Consider the following 15,751-nt stretch of genomic DNA (forward strand, 5'->3'; position numbering starts at 1 on the left):
GTCTTTGCCTCCTAAACTGTTGGGATTACAAGCATAAGCCACTACACACGGCCTGTTTCTAAGGTTTTTTAAAGCTTTTGTTGCTCTAATTATTAATCGTTTCTATTATACTAGTGTTCCTGGAAAGATCTTTTCTACTTAAGTCTATATTCTTAGTGTTTTAATTACTTTATGTGTTTAAAACTAATTTTTCTGGAACACTTTGCATATATATGAAAAAGATCTAGCTCCTGCTAAAAAGGTAGCCATTGTCTCAAGAAGATTTACTAAAGGATCCACTTCTCCCAACCCCAACACCAATTGGAAACAGCAAATGTATCCCATATCAAAAGAGCAACTGCTTTTTAAGTATAAGGGGAGAGTTACGATAATCATAAAACAACAGTGAAAAACAGCCTTCTCTCTGCTCTCACCAGAAGAAACCCTGGCACCCTTGGCATCACCTCATCAGCAGGTTTGCAGCGTGCAACCACTTTCCAGCACTTGGCCAAAGAAGGCAAGAAAGCCGCCCTGTTCTCCTGTGCTGTCTTTACTAAGTAACTGTGGAAGGAACAGTGCATTTTCTACCTTCCAAGGCAGACACCCTGGCACCTGAGACTGATGATCGTGTGTAAAACAAGCAGGGTGCTGGATAAATACAGCTCTGGTATCCCAATGGCTTTAGTGTGTGGTAGAACCAAAGTAATAATAGTATGCTGTGGTATGTGTGACATCTTCCTTATCAACAGTAAGCCCAGATTTTTTTAAAGAGTCAATGTCAACTAGAATCCTGTAGCATCATGACCTTTAAATAAATTGCAACGGTTAGACCCCAAGAGGTTGGTTCTTGACTTTACGTAGTCTCTCCTGCTTGCTTTACGGATTTAAAATAATTCAACTTCCTGGAAAAGAACTCTAAAAATAAGCCTCTAGAATTATAAAAACAATGTAAAAGATCATCATCGTTACCGTTCCTAGCAGCTGAATCAACTATTATTTGAGAACCTTTTATAAAACAATTCTATGATGTCAAATTATTCCCTTTCTGGGAATCATTCCCCCAATATTCCCATGTTTCCAAATGAGAAATTTGAGACTTGGAGAGGCTTGGCAACTAGCCCAAGGTCAGGACACAAATAGAAAGTGGCAGGACCAAGGTTTAAACCAATATCCTGTGCCTTAAAAGTTCGTTCTCCTCGTGCTCTTCTACGTTGTCTTATGAGATAATGAAATTTCTTTAATTGATAAAGGTCAAGCTAAAACAATGACGTAACATTTTAAACTATTATGTTAGTCAAAAAAATTTAAAAATAATATCCAATGCTGACCAAGGTATGATGAAGCCAGCTGTCTTTTATGTCAACCACGGTATAAACTGACATGAAGCTTTTGGAAAACAATTTGGCTATTTGAGTGAAGTGACTGTAAACAGGTACATATTTTGATTTCCTGATACTACTTCTAAGAATCTATCACAAGAAATTTCCCCCAAAGTTGAAAGTGCTAATTGTACAGATGTTCATCATAGAATCATGTATGAATGTGATACAGAAGCGCTAAAAATATTCAAAAGTAGTTAAATGTTACTGTATCTGCTAAATGTAAAAGTGATTACTATATATTAAATGACAAAGCAGGATATAAACTTATCTAAATTTCATTTAAAATCACAAATTTAAAAAAGCTAAAGGGTGATTCCTAAACTACATGCTAAACTTTTTGAAGGGTGGCAAACTGCTATAATTAAAAGTGACTATGTTACTAGAACTAAGGAATATGAAGTTGGTCAACTCAACTGTAATTTCCACCACTACTTACTGCTTTAAAATAAAAATACCTCAAAGCCATAGTAGAGCAATTAAAAATTTAACACTCAGAGGAACATGTCTACGTGTGGAGGCAATGTCTTCTGTATCAGCTAAAATACGACTAATTTCCAGCAGAATATGAAAAAAGTCAAGGTGATCTGCAGTCACAGAATATCACAGTGGGGAGAAATCTAGAAATCTGCCCTTTCAGTTACATAGAAAACTATTATCAAAGAGGTTCAATGATCCATCCAAAGTCATTGACTGTCTGGACAACATTTTTCAGCATCAAAGTTGTCTTTCCAAAGTGAACACACTTTGTTGTGGTCCTCTGTCCACAAAGTAACTTCTCACTAGGCTCCTCATAATACCAGGTTAGTCTTAAGTCATGATAATAACTAACCATCAAGAAGAAGAACCTGGGAAAGTCATGCTTATGATTTTGGGAAAATACACAGGCCTACCACACAAACTAGATTAAATGCAGTGTTGACCCCTTAGAATACATTCTATATACTCTACAGAGTCATATATAGATTCAATGTAACAGGAATAATTAGAATTAGTATTCGATTTATTATGTTCCTAAAATCTCACGTGACTTCATTACAGAGACTGACAAAAGCTGATCCTAAAATTCATATAGAAAATCAAGAGACCCAGAATAGCCATAACGATCTTGAAATAAAAGAAAAACATTGAATGACTCACATCCTGATTTCAAAACTTACTAATCAAGACAGTGTAGTACTGGCAAAGGTAGACGTATACACGCAAATAACACAATTTAGAAACCAGAAATAAACTCTCACATTCTTAACCAATTATTTTTAACAAAGGTGCCAAGGCATATCGATGGGGGAAAGAATAATGTTTTCAACACCTGGATGTCCATGTGCGAAAAACAATTAGACTTTCTACTTCATACCATATAAAAATATAACTCAAAATGAATCAGAAACTGAAATGTAACAGCTAGAATAGCAAAAAAAATCTTAAAAGAAAACACAGGCATAAATCTTCACAACCCTGGATGAGGCAACTGTTTCTGAGATACAATACCAAAAGCAGAAGCAACAACAACAAAAAAAAATTGATAAAACTGGACCTTGTCAAAATTTAAAACATTTGTGTTTCCAAGGACACTATCAAGACAGTGAAAACACAGCCCAAGAACTGGGAGAAAATATTTGCAAATGATAACTCTGACAAGGGTCTAATATCAGACTATATAAGAACTCCTACAATTCAATAAAAAAATCCAGTTTAAAATTGGCAAATGATTTGAATAGACACTTCTCCAAAGAAGATATACAAACGGCCAATAAGCATGCAAAACGGCACTCAATGTCACTGGTTGTCAGAATGCAAATTGAAACGAGACATCACTTCATACCCAGTAGGATAGCTGTTAACAAAAAAGACAGACAAAGCCAAGTGTTGACAAGGATGTGGAAAAATGGGATTCTTCCTACACTCCTGGTGAGGATATAAAATTGTCCAGCCACTTTGGAAAATAGCCTGGAGGTTTCTTAAAGTGTTAAACACAGAGCTACCATTTGAGCCAGTTTTCTGATTATGGTTAACTAAATTTTAAACAAAACCATTCCACAGAATATTAGCTATCTTTTTTCCCCAGATATTAGGATGTACCAGAAACTTGAAATAAAAGCCTAAATGTGCATAACATAGAATTTCTTCTGCATTTTTAGACTATAAAGGCTTTAGTAGCCATAGATATTCACACTGAGCATCCTGGGGATCTTTAGAACTTAGATCATTCTGCATGGCTGTCTTCCCAGCTTTAAGAGCCTACAAAAGGTTAAGAATTCTGTGATAATTCCCCCACACTTCCCTGCTTATTACGCTGAGGAAACTGAATACACCTGATGGGGCATCAAGGATATTTGTTATTCATGATGTAATGTTATCCACCCTATTTTCTTTGCACAAGAGGCTCAGAAATTTGTACTGTCTGCCCAGGTTTCCCTCACATCACAGCCTTCAATCCCGGACCTCTCTTTTAGGACAAGACAGCCCTCCTTCCTAGGACTTAGTGCATGTGTGATTCATGTTTATTTGAGCAGGTTTTTTGTTTGTTTGTTTGCTTTTACTATCCTGTTAGCTCCCCAGAGACAAGGCCCCTGCTCATTTTTCGCTCAGGACTGCATCCTTAACACCTGACACTCACAATGTATAAAGAAACTGTAGTCGACATTCTGTAACAGTACAGGCATACCTGGGAGATACAGATCACCCCATAAGACACATGTCATAATAAGGCAAATCACAAAAATTGTCTGGTTTCTCAGTGCATGTAAAACTTATATTTACACTACACTATAGTCTGCTAAGTGTGCAATAGCATTATGTCTAAAAAACAATATGCCTTAATTTAAAAATATTTCATTGCTAAAAAAAAATGCTGATGATCACCTGAGCTTTTAGTAAGCAGGAATTCTTTTGCTGGCGGAAGGTCTTGCCTCAGTGCTGATGGCTGCTGACTGACTGATTAGGGTGGTGGTTGCTGAAGGTTTGGTGGCTATGGCAATTTAAAGTAAGACAGCAATGAAGTTTGCAACATCAACTGACTCTTTCATGAAAGATTTCTCTGTAGCATGTGATGCTGTTTCATAGCATTTTACCTACAGCAGAACGTCTTTCACAATTGGAGCCAATCCTCTCAAACCCATCACTGCTTTAAGTTTATGGAATATTCTGACTCCTTTGTCATTTCAACAATGTTCACAGCATCTTCATCAGGAGTAGATTCCATCTCAACAAGATACTTTATTTGCTCATTCATAAGAAGCAACTCCTCATTCTGCTCAAATTTCACCAGAGATCAACAGCAATGCAGTCACAGCTGTAGGCTTCACTTCTCATTCTAGTTCTCATCTTATTTCTACCACATCGGCAGTGACTTCCTCCACTGAAGCACTGAACCCCTCAAAGTCATCCATGAGGGTCAGGTCAACTTCTTTCAAACTCCTATTCAGTTGGTGCTTCGATCTCCTTCCATGAATCACGAATGTTCTTAATGGCATCTAGAAGAGCAAACCCTTTTCAGAAGGTTTTCAACTGACTTTGCCCAGTTCCATCAGAAGAATCGGTATCTACGGCAGTCACAGTCTTACACAATGTACTTCTTAAATAGTAAGACCTGAAAGTCAAAATTACTCCTTGATCCGTGGGCTGCAAAATGGCTGCTATGTTAGCAAGTGTGAAAACATTCATCTTCCTGTACATCTCCATCAGAGTTCTTGGGTGAACAGGTGCATTGTCAGACACAAGTAATATTTTGAAAGAAATATCTTTCTGAGTTGTAGGTCTTAACAATGGGCTTAATATTCAGCAAACCAGGCTGTAAACAAATACGCTGTCATCCAGGCTTTGTTGTTTCCTTTGTAGAGCACAGGCAGAGTAGATTTAGCATAATTCTTAAGTGCCCTAGAATTTTCAGAATGGTAAGTCAGCATCGGCTTCAACTTAAAATTACCAGATGCATTCGCTTCTAATAAGACAGCTTGTCCTCTGAAGCCAGGCACTGACTTCTCCTGTCTACCTGTGCAAGTCTTAAACAGCATCTTCTTTCAATATGAAGCTGTTTCACCCACAATGGAAGTCTGTTGTTTTGTGTAGCCACCTTTATCAATGATCCCAGCTAGATCGTCTGGATACCTTGCTACTTCACCTTGTACTTTCATGTTATGAAGAGTTACTTTAAACCTCATGAACCAACCTCTGCTAGCTTCCAACTTTTTTTCTGCAGCTTCCTCACCTCTCTCAGCCTTCAATTGAGGAGAGTTAGGGTCTCATCCTGGATTAGGCTTTGACTAAAGCAAAAGTTGCAACTGGCTTAATCTTCTGGTCAGATCTCTCAAACTTTCTCTATGCCGGGAGTCTGTTTTGCTTTCTTATTTGTGTGTTCACTAGAGAAGCCCTTTTAATTTTCTTCAAGAACTTTTCCTTTACAACTTGGCTAGCTGCTTGGCACAAAAGACCTGGCTTCTGGCCTATCTTGGCTTTCAATGTGCCCTCCTCATTAAACTTAATCATTTCTATCTTTTGATTTAAAGTGAGAGACACGCGACTTTTCTTTCACTTGAATATTTACAGGTCATTATAGGGTTATTAATTAGTTATTTTCAGTATTATTGTGTCTCAGGGAAAAAGGAGGATCAAGGACAGGGAAGGGGATGGAAGAGGGACCAGTCAATGGAGCAGTCGAAATGCACACGCATCAGCTGGGTTCGCTGTCTTACATGGGCACGGTCTGTGGTGTCCCGAAACAATCGCAATAGTAATATCAAAGATCACCGATCGCAGATCACCATAACAGATATAATAATAACGAAAAAGCTTGAAATAGTGTGAGAATTACCAAAATGTGACACACAGACATGAAGTGAGCAACTGCTGTTGGGAAAAATGATGCTGGTAGACTCGTGAAAAATACAGTATTTGCAAAGCTCAAGAAAATGAGCGATGCTTATACCTTCGTTTCTTCTGATTTGCTCTTCCAATCTGCCAGGGATTCAGAAGCCACATAACTGTTTTATCACTGTATACAAAATAAGACAATGTAGGCAGTGTATGGAAGACCTTATTTATCTATCTAGAGAGATCAATCCATCTTTTTTTTTTTTTTTTTTTTTTTGAGACGGGGTCTTGCAGTGTCACCCAGGTTGGAGCGCAGTGGCATAATCTAGGCTCACTGCAACCTCTGCCTCCCAGGTTCAAGCAATTATCCTGTCTCAGCCTCCTGAGTAGCTGGGACTCCAGGAGCGTACCACCACGTCTGGCTAATTTTTTTGTATTTTTAGTAGAGATGGGGTTTCACCATATTGGCCAGGCTGGTCTCAAACTCCTGACCTCAAGTGATCCACCCGCCTTGGCCTCCCAAAGTGCTGGGATTACAGGTGTGAGTCACCGCACCCAGTCTGTCTGTCCGTCCGTCCGTCCGTCCGTCCGTCCATCCATCCATCCATCCAAAGTATAGGAATCGCAGTGAAGATATTTTGTGAAACCTTTTATGGCTTCTTGAGAGACACAAAGTTTTAGATTCTCAGCTGTGGTTCAAATAGTGGAGGCTGCAGGCTGTCTTGGGAATGTAAGTCCAGTGAAAGTGTAAAAAAGAACATAAAAATATAGGCTGCTGAACTGGGAAAAGGTGCTAAAACCAAATCTTGAGACCACTTAGCAATTAAGGAATATCCAATTTCAAACTAGCATTTATCTTGGGAGAAGTACATTTTCCATCTCATTTAGACCACATTAACAAAATCAGTTTTTAACAGACTATAATTATCTGTTAGCAATAAAATGTCCTTTTACGATTCAGAACGCCAATCATGCTTACCATATTTTAATGCTATGTGACCCATCATAAAAAGTCATGTTTATACCTCAAATTGGAAATTCTATTTATAAGCACCCCAGTAAAAAATCACTGTAAATAGTTGTAGTAACATAACTTTCCAAAAGGTTCTTTTTATCCCCATCCATAAAGTGGTCACTCACCTGCATTAAGAGCTGTAAATAAATTTTTTCTCGAAGGACCTAAGATATAAAAGAAACATGTAAAATATACACGTTTATTTGACATATCACACAAAAACAAACCATGCTGATAAGAATTATTTTCAAAAACAATCAATCTCTAAATTCCAGGTTCCAGGTGGGAAATATTAGTGAGATTCAACCAACTTTTGTCAAGCGCATTTTAAATATAAGATGATATTCCACATAACATCCAAAGGTTTCAGAATGATATGCAAGTCATCACCACAAATTAAATAGCATCAGTTTTAATATGAAAAGCCAGTGTTTTTTCAGTCAAGAACAGCTGAAGTTCAAGTTTTAACAGTGCTGAATTCACACACTGACTGTGCACATATGCTCTTCTGCTGCCAGGAGAGCAGAGGCCAGACTTGATGAAGGACAGTCACTCCTGTGTGCTTTCTGAAACTACCCGTTTCTATTCAGTTATGAAGAAAAATAGAAATATTACTGTATCAGTTTTCCTCCAAACTGATACAATATAAAATCAGGAGTGGTAATAGGTACAGAGCTGTAAGTCACTAAAATCTATGCACACTTCTACTTAACATGAAATAGCTGTTTCTAGCACATCATCATCTGCAGATTAGTTACAAGAGCTACCATGTTCTATCCGAAATTTTACAGAGATGATCATCTCTTAAAATATGTGGCTGTTATCAATGGAAAGCACTGATTCCCACTCAAGTAAAACCGTTTCAACACAAGAACCTATCAATTCCATAGTGAGGCATTTTAGAATTCTGAGTCTCCTGTTCTACAAAGCTGTCTATGAAATCTCATCCTCTGAAAGTCATTTTAGTATCAAAGTTCCACGGTGTTAACTTCGTCACTCCTGTGTGGATCATGGGGCTTTATCATCATCAATAAAAAAAACCCACAGTTTTCCATCCTGATGTCAACCCAGCAAGAGGTCATTTGGTGTCTCTGAAATTTGATTAAATCCCTAGACAGATGACAACCTGCTGCACACCGAAGACTTCAACCCACTCCTAAAATTCATGCCTATTTTCTCCTCAATTCAGTACAAAGAAAAGGTACTGATGTACATTTACCAGCCTCAAGTTACCATATGATCCTTTAAACACACACAGAGACACACGTTAATGAGGATACTGTGACAGAGCAGCACCTTTTAGAAAGTTACTAATAGATGTTAACAATCCAAAGAGTTTCAGGCAGGTTAGCAGTGAACCTCCTTGGGGACATTCAGATGGCTGGAGTCTGAGAGCTTGACGAACTATGACTCACATTTGAAGAGTTTCATCTAAGTAGTGATGCACCCCAGTAAAAGTCAGAGTTGTCGGTGGGAAGACTAAGCTGAGCAGCACAAATTTGCTTGACCGTGAGGACTGTTGCACATGCATTTTAAAGTGAAGAAGCTCTCATGATATACTAACTTAATAAAAAGCAAGATACAGAAGCGTGTATTCATTATTACCCCAGTTTTGCTGGAATAAAAACAACACAACAGATACATTCCGAGGAAAAAAGTCAGAAGGAAATGTGACAGCAATTGGTGGTTGACAGAATTAAGGAAGACTCTCTGTTTCTGTGTTTTCCAAATTCTCTAACATAAATGTGGGTCTTATTTTACAGGTCAAGTTTCTCATTCACAATTATCCTCTCAGGCTTCGGTTAAGCTTCAGTTCACTAAGCACACAGAAGGCTTTTTTTTTTTTTTTTTTTTGGGGCCAGTCTCCTCATCACCAGGCTGGGCCTTGGTGCGTGATTTGTCCTGCAACCTCTACCTCCCTAGAGTTCAAAACAATTCCTCAACCTGAAGCCTTCTGGGACTACAGGTACACACCACCATGCCCAGCTAATTTTGTATTTTTGGTAGAGATGGCGTTTTGCCATGTTGGCTCGGCTGGTCTCGAGCTCCTGACCTCAAGTGGTCCACCCATCTTGGCCTCTCAAAGTGCTGAGATTACAGGCACGAGTCACTCGTGGCACAAAGAGAATCCCTGATATTGCTTTGGGTCCACTGAGACAAGACCAAAGCTTATTTGCACATTAAGTATATACCACATATTTTGTAAACCTGAAAATTACTTTTAATAGTCACAGCAAATACAGGGTGAGTGATATGAGAAGGAATAGAGATAAAGAACATTTAGAGGAAGAACAGTGTGTTGGACCAAAGACATGAAGACACAAGCACAGTAATAAACACAAAACCTCTACCCTGATGAAAAGTCATCATGCATTTCTACTCCTTTCTATCTCACTCTTCTACGGCACTAGTTTAGAATTATTTAACTCTACAAGTTTTGTTATTTTGACCTTATACCTTTGTTCTGCCTGCTGATTTACATGTAGTGATTTTTAACTACAGAACCTACCAACTCTCAAAACAACGATTTCTTCAGTGTGAAAATGTATTATATCTCCTTTCTCAACACATTTTTAATCATTGTTAAATATACCATAAACCTGTCAAAATTTAACTTTCTACAAGCCAAAGACTTTAAGCGTCTTGCCCTCCCTCTTCTAACCACAGTGAGAACCATACCTTTTGGAGGAGTTTTCAGCAAGTGAACATGAGCCCTAGATACCAAAGGCTTCAAATAAAAGGATCCTGAGGAACCATTTTGAAATGCTGGTTTTGGAGGTTTCTCCTCATATTTGATGACAGCGGCATTACCAGCTGTAACAAAACAGAAAAGGACACTTTATCCTATAAATACGGTTTCAAACTTCCACATTTATTCCTTTGTTCTTGAATCAACAAATGCTCAATAAGCACCTATGACATGCCAGTCATTACTGAACACTGGGAATACAGTGTGGATAACAGGTAGCTTGTGTCCTCAGGGATGCGAAATAAAGGCTGTAATCAGAGTGACCACACATCCTGGTTAGCTGGGCACAGTCCAAGTTTATGCATCTTGTCTAGTTCAGCTTTCATTCCAGACAAAAGTTGGAGAAGAAATAATACAGCCATTCATGCCATGTAACAAGAATGCCCCAGGTGCAGCTAGAAAGAGCATCCATCTCCACGGGGACAAGAAAGAATTCACGCAGCCAGCTAGTTAATGACACAAGAACAGTAACATACAGACTCTTTGGTAGCTATAAGGATGAGATCTGGTTCAAATCCTCGCTGCTACAGCAAGGAGTTAAAACGCCAACTTCTGCCCTGAACAAAGGAAGTTTGTTCCAAAGCAAACTTTATGTTTTACTCCAAAGCAAAAGCAGAAAAGGGAATCTCACCTAAATAACAAAAACCGTCTTCTGTATTATGTGTAAAAATTTCCCCTCCACCAACCCAGACTGGATTTTTTACTGTTTCTCTTTTTTTTTTTGAAATGGAGTCTCACTCTGTCGCCCAGGCTGGAGTGCAGTGGCGTGATGTCAGCTCACTGCAAGCTCCACTTCCCGGGTTCACGCCATTCTCCTGCCTCAGCCTCCCGAGTAGCTAAGACTACAGGTGCCCGCCTCCACACCCGGCTTATTTTTTCTATTTTTAGTAGAGACAGGGTTTCACCGTGTTAGCCAGGATAGTCTCGATCTCCTGACCTCGTGATCCTCCCACCTCAGCCTCCCAAAGCGCCGGGATTACAGGCGTGAGCCACCGCGCCCAGCCCGTTTCTTAATAATCATCAATATCCAATTCTAGGCACCCAATTCTATTCTACTATTCAACACTTATAAATTTCTTTATTACCAACTTTGATCCCTTTTCTCACTTTACTCATTTAGCAAAGGGTTAAGATAACTACCTTGTTTACAAACACATTCTAAATGTGAGGACAGCTAGAAATTTTTCACTCGGCTAAACTATTCCAACTGCTACAACAGTGCTTATACACATCACATTCAAACTTTGTACAGGCATGCTATTATTTTCCCCTAATCCACACTCGGTCCCTGTACAATGAGCCATCTGTTAATTGTTCTTGTGCCCAAATAACATTCCTAATATTAGGTCAAATCGACACAGAGCCTTCCCTCCTGCTGAGAAAATTCTGTCAATTTCCTGTTCTTTTTTTCCAATTCTCACCTCCTCGAGAACCTAGAGATTTGGCTTTTCGAAAGTTGACAGGAAGCCAAATGGGAGTGACAGTATTAAAGATACTGCTATTATAACATTCAACAGAACCCTTTTTAGATGTTCATATAAAATGGATATTGGGTTTCAATGAGCATTTTAGCTTTTGTGAATCAAATCCAACAAAGAAAACGAGAGTCTTAACCAAGGAATTATAACAATCTGGATTTTAGTCTTACTTTTCTTGAAGCTATATTTGATTATATTCAGCAACAAATAAGTCACTTATTCATATTTTAAAAAATTAAACCGAGTTCAATTTACAAACCTAATATGAAATTGTGTGATTCTAAATTCATGCTTTTCCTTTCTAAACTTTAGACACAAAGGCTCACGGTTCACAAAGAGATCAGTAAAAAGATTTTCACTAAAGGACACGTTCCTCATGAGGAATGATACTCCTGTCCCTTGGCTGTCACACGCAGAATAGGAGGTGGTGTGCTGGAAATCAGCTGTCTCACTGCCACTTTTCAGACTCAATACAACACTAGATCCATCTGGCACCAACTTCGTAACACACAACATGAAGTCGGAATCTATACTGCAAGGATAAAATGTCTGCATGTGACTCAGGTACAAACATACACGCATTTATGTTTTAGACATATTTACATGAAAGCTATATATACAAGATATATATTCATATACTCTATGATCAACGATCGTACATGCTTTCTGCCTTACTAATGGCAGGCACAAACTGTACTGAGCTGAACATAATTTTATGACTGACACTTAATATCTTTCTTTCAATCTCTACTCACTGTACTCTAGGCTGGCCCACTGCTTTCTAGTAAACCCCAACATGAGGCATAATGCTCTTCAAATATTTCCCCTGCCCTCTATTTCTGATCCTAACATGGCAACTGACTGGGTATCCTGATGCTATCTAAATTTTCCCTCAGCCAGAGTCGTTATATCCAAACAATAAAGTCCTCAGCGGCAACAGTTCCAATATAAGAGATGCATAATAGTTTTGAGCAATGGAACAGGATGTAAAATACCCAAGTTCTGGTGCTGACTTGGCCACTGCCTAGCTGTGCTGAATCACCTGTCTATGAATAAGAAGGGTCTGAATGTCGGGTATGGGAATAGACAGCACATTCGCCTTCACAGGGGCCCTACTGACTGACTGTGGTATTCAGTCCCACTGAGGCTGGAAGCATCCTCAGAATCATCCTAAAGACAGTGTTCTAGAGAGCCATGGACACTAAACACTGCTGGCTTGAAGAGACAATACGTAAAATTTTCCATGTGGCCACCTACTTCTCAACCTGATCTAGTATGTAGTTTAAAACTGCCCCTTTGTCATCTTTGGTCCCAATTGTCTCAATTATGCCAGAATAATAGATTCTCTGGAATCCTATCTTCATTTCCCCCATGGCCAAAGTGTGTTTCAAGTGAAATAAAGGAGCTGGTGAGACTAAAAGGAAAAATGAAGGGATATTCTCAGAAAAGCCCAAGCAGAAGAAATGATTTTCCTATTAGAAAAGTGCTTCTCGGCCGGGCACGGTGGCTCACGCCTGTAGTCCCAGCACTTTGGGAGGCCAAGGTGGGCAGATCACGAGGTCAGGAGATCAAAACCATCCTGATTAACACGGGGAAACCTAGTCTCTACTAAAAATACAAAAAAATTAGCCAGGCGCGGTGGTGGGCACCTATAGTCCCAGCTACTCGGGAGGCTGAGGCAGGAGAATGGCGTGAACCCGGGAGGTGGAGCTTGCAGTGAGCCGAGATCGCACCACTATACTCCAGCCTGGGGGACAGAGCAAGACTCCGTCCAAAAAAAAAAAAAAAAAAGAGAAGAAAAAAGAAAAAGAAAAGGACTTCTCAGGCTTGGCACAGTGGCTCACAACTGCAATCCTAGCACTTTAGGAGGCCAAAGTGGGCAGGTCACTTGAGGCCAGGAGTTCGAGACCAGCCTGGCCAATATGGTGAAACCCTGTCTCTACTGAAAACACAAATATTAGCTGGACATGGTGGCAGGTGCCTGTAATTCCAGCTACTCAGGAGGCTGAGGTGGGAGAACTGCTTGAACCCAGGAGGCACAGGTTGCAGTGAGCCAAGATTGCGCCACTGCACTCCAGCCTGGGTGATAGAGTGAGACTCCGTCTCAAAAAAAAGAAAACGGCTTCTCATTGTTCCAGATTTTATCTGCAAACTACCATTCATACTACATTCTAACATCTAGTGAAAATTCGCTTTTATTACATTATGTATATACACACAGAGCCAACATTCTGTTCATTTCTTGAATTTTATGTGAATCAGTTTAACACTCCCCACTGTGCCAGATCATCTGCCCACCTGGCTTAAAATCCAAGTACTACTGAAATCTAAGCTCTTGAATTTCAAAAGCAAAATCACTCAACTATATCATAACAAGAACGTCTCACATATACCCTAGAAAAACATGAACAGAGAAAGAATGAGAACAAAGTTAACAGTGGTTTGGATAGTATTTCCTTCTTCAATAGTCCATTCAGAAGTGTGCAAGTACTAACATGTTTTGTGATGTAGAGCCTAATGAATCGACTGCCTGTTCCTCATCTTAGCCTCACCTATGACAGACATCACTAGTTGAACACAAAACTTTCCCTCTGAACCTGGAGGCACCCTGAGAAACCACTGACACTATCCTACAGGCGAATTCTTATCCACTAACTGGTGTTGGCCACTAACCAGTGTTGGCAGGTGAGACAATATTCTCTTGCCATTCCCGTTGTGAGAGAAGAAAAAAAAAACAACTAAGGGTAAATGAGCCCCACCCTATTCTTTATCAGCTTATTCACTTGAACAACTCAAAACACGGTCCTGCCAAACAGTGAGGCCCTGTTTTATTGCAGTGAAAAGGGTCAGAGACATTTATTGCTGCAAGGACTTTGAAGATGACCCAGTCCTCCCTTGTCATTTATCAGAGGAGAGTATGGAGGCCGGAGGCTAAGAGAAGAGAAAGATTGTCCAACTTAACATGAGTTAGTAGGAAAACTAAGGTGGGACCGGGTGCGGTGGGTGGCACATGCCTGTAATCCCAGCACTTTGGAAGGCAGATGCAGGCATATCACTTGTGGTTAGGAGTTCGAGACCATCCTGGCCAACATGGTGAAACCCCATCCCTACTAAAAATACAAAAATTAGCCGGGCATGGGAGTGCATGCCTATAATCCCAGCTAATTGGGAGGTTCAGGCAGGAGAACTGCTTGAACCCGGGAGGCAGAGGTTGCAGTGAGCTGAGATCACACCACTGCACTCCAGCCTGGGCAACAAGAGCGAAACTCCATTTAAAACAAACAAACAAACAAAGGTGGGCCCAAGGTTAGTGCCCTTTTCAACATGTCACACCCCTCTCAGCCAGGGCTGGCAGTGAAGGTGAAGGGAAAGAACACTCCATTTCTTTTATTCAGTCTCCTTCTGTTCCTTGCATTTCCAGGAGAATGCAAATAGCTTTGGTCTGCACCTCTTACATTTCCCCTACCATCTGGCTCTCAAATATAAACATGGTTTTGTGGCCAAAGTGGAAGAGGAAGTAATGTCTTTGAAACTTATTTTTCTGCTAACATGGCAAAATTATACACTCTCCCAAGAGCCCCTTCTAAATTGCACAACAGTCCCCAAACCTTCAACTCTGTTCATGACAAACAATATATCATTTATTTTTATCCAGTGACTTTAATGATCTTAAAAACTGGATGTTAGGTATCTGAGTGCGAAACAGCTTATAATCTTTAGCTTCTATAAATGAGTACATTTGGTATAAAAACCATTGTGAAATGTTTTTACACTAATATCCAAAAGGATCAAGATCATAACTTTGAAATTTTCTACACTTAAAAGAACACACACAAAGAACCTGCTAAAATTCCCAAATAAGAAAACGTACTGTCTTACGTATTTTGATTCGGTCGTTTAAAAAACTTAGTAACGTTATTTCTATAAGATCCCAAAGTTCCGAGAACCCAATGCTAATTTTACAACAGCACTATGTTGTATCAGAAGTTCTTAAATGATGCCACTAACGATATCACATCACAAAGAAACAAGCAGACAAAGCAAGAAACCACTATTTGTTAAAGGGATTCAGATACTTAAGCCAGCATAAATCAGAACACTGATCAAAAGAGAAAGCTAATTCTTCACATGACCATCCATTATCAGAAGCAGGAAATTTTCAGCGCAAAATGATTTTTTCATGTTTTGAGGTAGCCTTTAAATGTATACATGTTTAATACTTTCAGTTACAACTCAGGAAAACAATCAAAGATGTGATGTTTCCATTTTAATTTCAGAAAAGTATTTTTCTACACTTGCACAACTACCAGCTACATACACACAAAAACTAGTTATTTAA

General features: G+C 39.4%; 1 protein-coding gene across 9 annotated transcripts in view; it reads right to left on the reverse strand.

Moving 5' to 3' along the window:
• MTUS1 (microtubule associated scaffold protein 1) overlaps nt 1-15,751 on the reverse strand; it is a 161,169-nt gene that overhangs the window by 61,517 nt on the left and 83,901 nt on the right. For 7 of the 9 annotated variants that reach the window (XR_650422.4, XM_017961795.3, XM_009212581.4 and 4 more), the window contains 2 exons: nt 9,865-9,999; nt 7,311-7,349 (listed from right to left, as the gene is read on the reverse strand). The exons of 1 other annotated variant lie outside the window; for it this stretch is intronic. Coding sequence is in view for 7 of the 8 variants with exons in the window: in XM_017961795.3 (XP_017817284.3) it covers nt 7,311-7,349; nt 9,865-9,999 (174 nt within the window). In the remaining variant the exon portion in view is untranslated. The remainder of the gene's footprint in view (nt 1-7,310; nt 7,350-9,864; nt 10,000-15,751) is intronic. One more of the 9 variants, XM_009212580.4, reaches the window with a different exon arrangement.

This window comes from Papio anubis, chromosome 8 (assembly GCF_008728515.1).
Source record: "Papio anubis isolate 15944 chromosome 8, Panubis1.0, whole genome shotgun sequence".
Lineage (NCBI taxonomy): Eukaryota > Metazoa > Chordata > Mammalia > Primates > Cercopithecidae > Papio > Papio anubis.